This window comes from Penaeus vannamei, chromosome 28, assembly GCF_042767895.1.
Source record: "Penaeus vannamei isolate JL-2024 chromosome 28, ASM4276789v1, whole genome shotgun sequence".
Taxonomy (NCBI): domain Eukaryota; kingdom Metazoa; phylum Arthropoda; class Malacostraca; order Decapoda; family Penaeidae; genus Penaeus; species Penaeus vannamei.
This window is the reverse complement of record NC_091576.1, coordinates 21,020,752-21,021,794: the sequence shown is the minus strand read 5'-3', so window position 1 is coordinate 21,021,794 and position 1,043 is coordinate 21,020,752. Positions and strand designations below refer to the sequence as shown.

At 60.5% G+C, this 1,043-nt stretch overlaps 1 protein-coding gene across 1 annotated transcript in view; it reads right to left on the bottom strand.

Annotated features, from left to right (window-relative positions):
- Positions 1-268: 268 nt before the first annotated feature.
- The window catches only part of LOC138867020 (cholecystokinin receptor type A-like), a 5,374-nt gene continuing 4,599 nt past the window's right edge, over positions 269-1,043 (bottom strand). The window contains exon 2 of the mRNA XM_070141427.1: positions 269-1,034. Coding sequence (XP_069997528.1) covers positions 272-847 — 576 coding nt within the window. The 5' untranslated portion in view covers positions 848-1,034 and the 3' untranslated portion in view covers positions 269-271. The remainder of the gene's footprint in view (positions 1,035-1,043) is intronic.

The window sequence follows — 1,043 nt, the reverse complement described above, 5'->3', positions numbered from 1 at the left end:
AATTCCCCTCTTTCTCGTCCCTCTCTCCGTTAGACCTTTCTCCCCCTTGCCGCCCAATCCCCTTGTTGAAATTTCCAAGTGGTTATGTCAAGACGGGTCGAGCCAAAAATCGAAGACAATAGGGATTATTGTTCCTCGGCCAGACGTCATTGAAGTATCGGTCCCTTCCTTGTACAGAAGCGAACCACTATTGTCGTTGTGAGTGCTATACCGCATCATCTGCCTTCGCGTCGAGAAGCTGATACACAATGCATTCCCATACGGACGCCATTTATGGAAAGACAACCCCGAGCACCTTTGTAATCTGAGGAGGCTCTCGGGGCGACCGGAGAGGAACCAACGCGCCAGCACCTACCTTGACGGGGATGCACATCAGGATGAGCAGCAGGTCGGCGGTGGCCAGGGAGGCGAGGAAGACGTTGGTCGTGGTCTTGAGACGTCGGTACCGGTAGATGGTGAAGATGATGAGGGCGTTCCCCACCACGCCCAGCACGTACGTCACGGCGTACACGACGAGGGTGGGCGTGAGCTCGCGCCAGAAGAAGGTTTCAAGCGCCTTGTCGTAGTCGTAGTCGTAGTCGTCCGTGGCGTTGGCCTCGGCGGCGTCGAAGGAGGAGCCGTTCAGGGCGCCCAGGAAGCTGCTGTTGGCGTCGAGGTCGAGACGCGTTTGATTCGCGACGAGGGCGTCCGTGGCGTCGGCGTACCAGCCCTCGACGTCGCGCGTCGGGTCCGGAAAGAGAGTCATGGCGTCTCCCTCCTGAAGACGGGCGTTGCCTGGCGACGGCGACGCAGCCAAGACAAACGAGCTGTCAGTCCAAGCACCCGTCTCGCCGCTCGTCACCGCCATGCCCGGGGATGAGAGCCTAATTAGCGACCCATTCACGCCCGGCTGCGCCTCGCCATCCTTAATCTCCGCTCGGCTCGCGTCCCGGTGAGCAGCGGCCGCCGTCAGGAGCAGAGGGATGACGAAGCAGCCGCCGATGCCCTGACGCAGTGCCTCCAGTCGGACCTCGTAACGGCTGATGACACGCGAGCTAACAGAG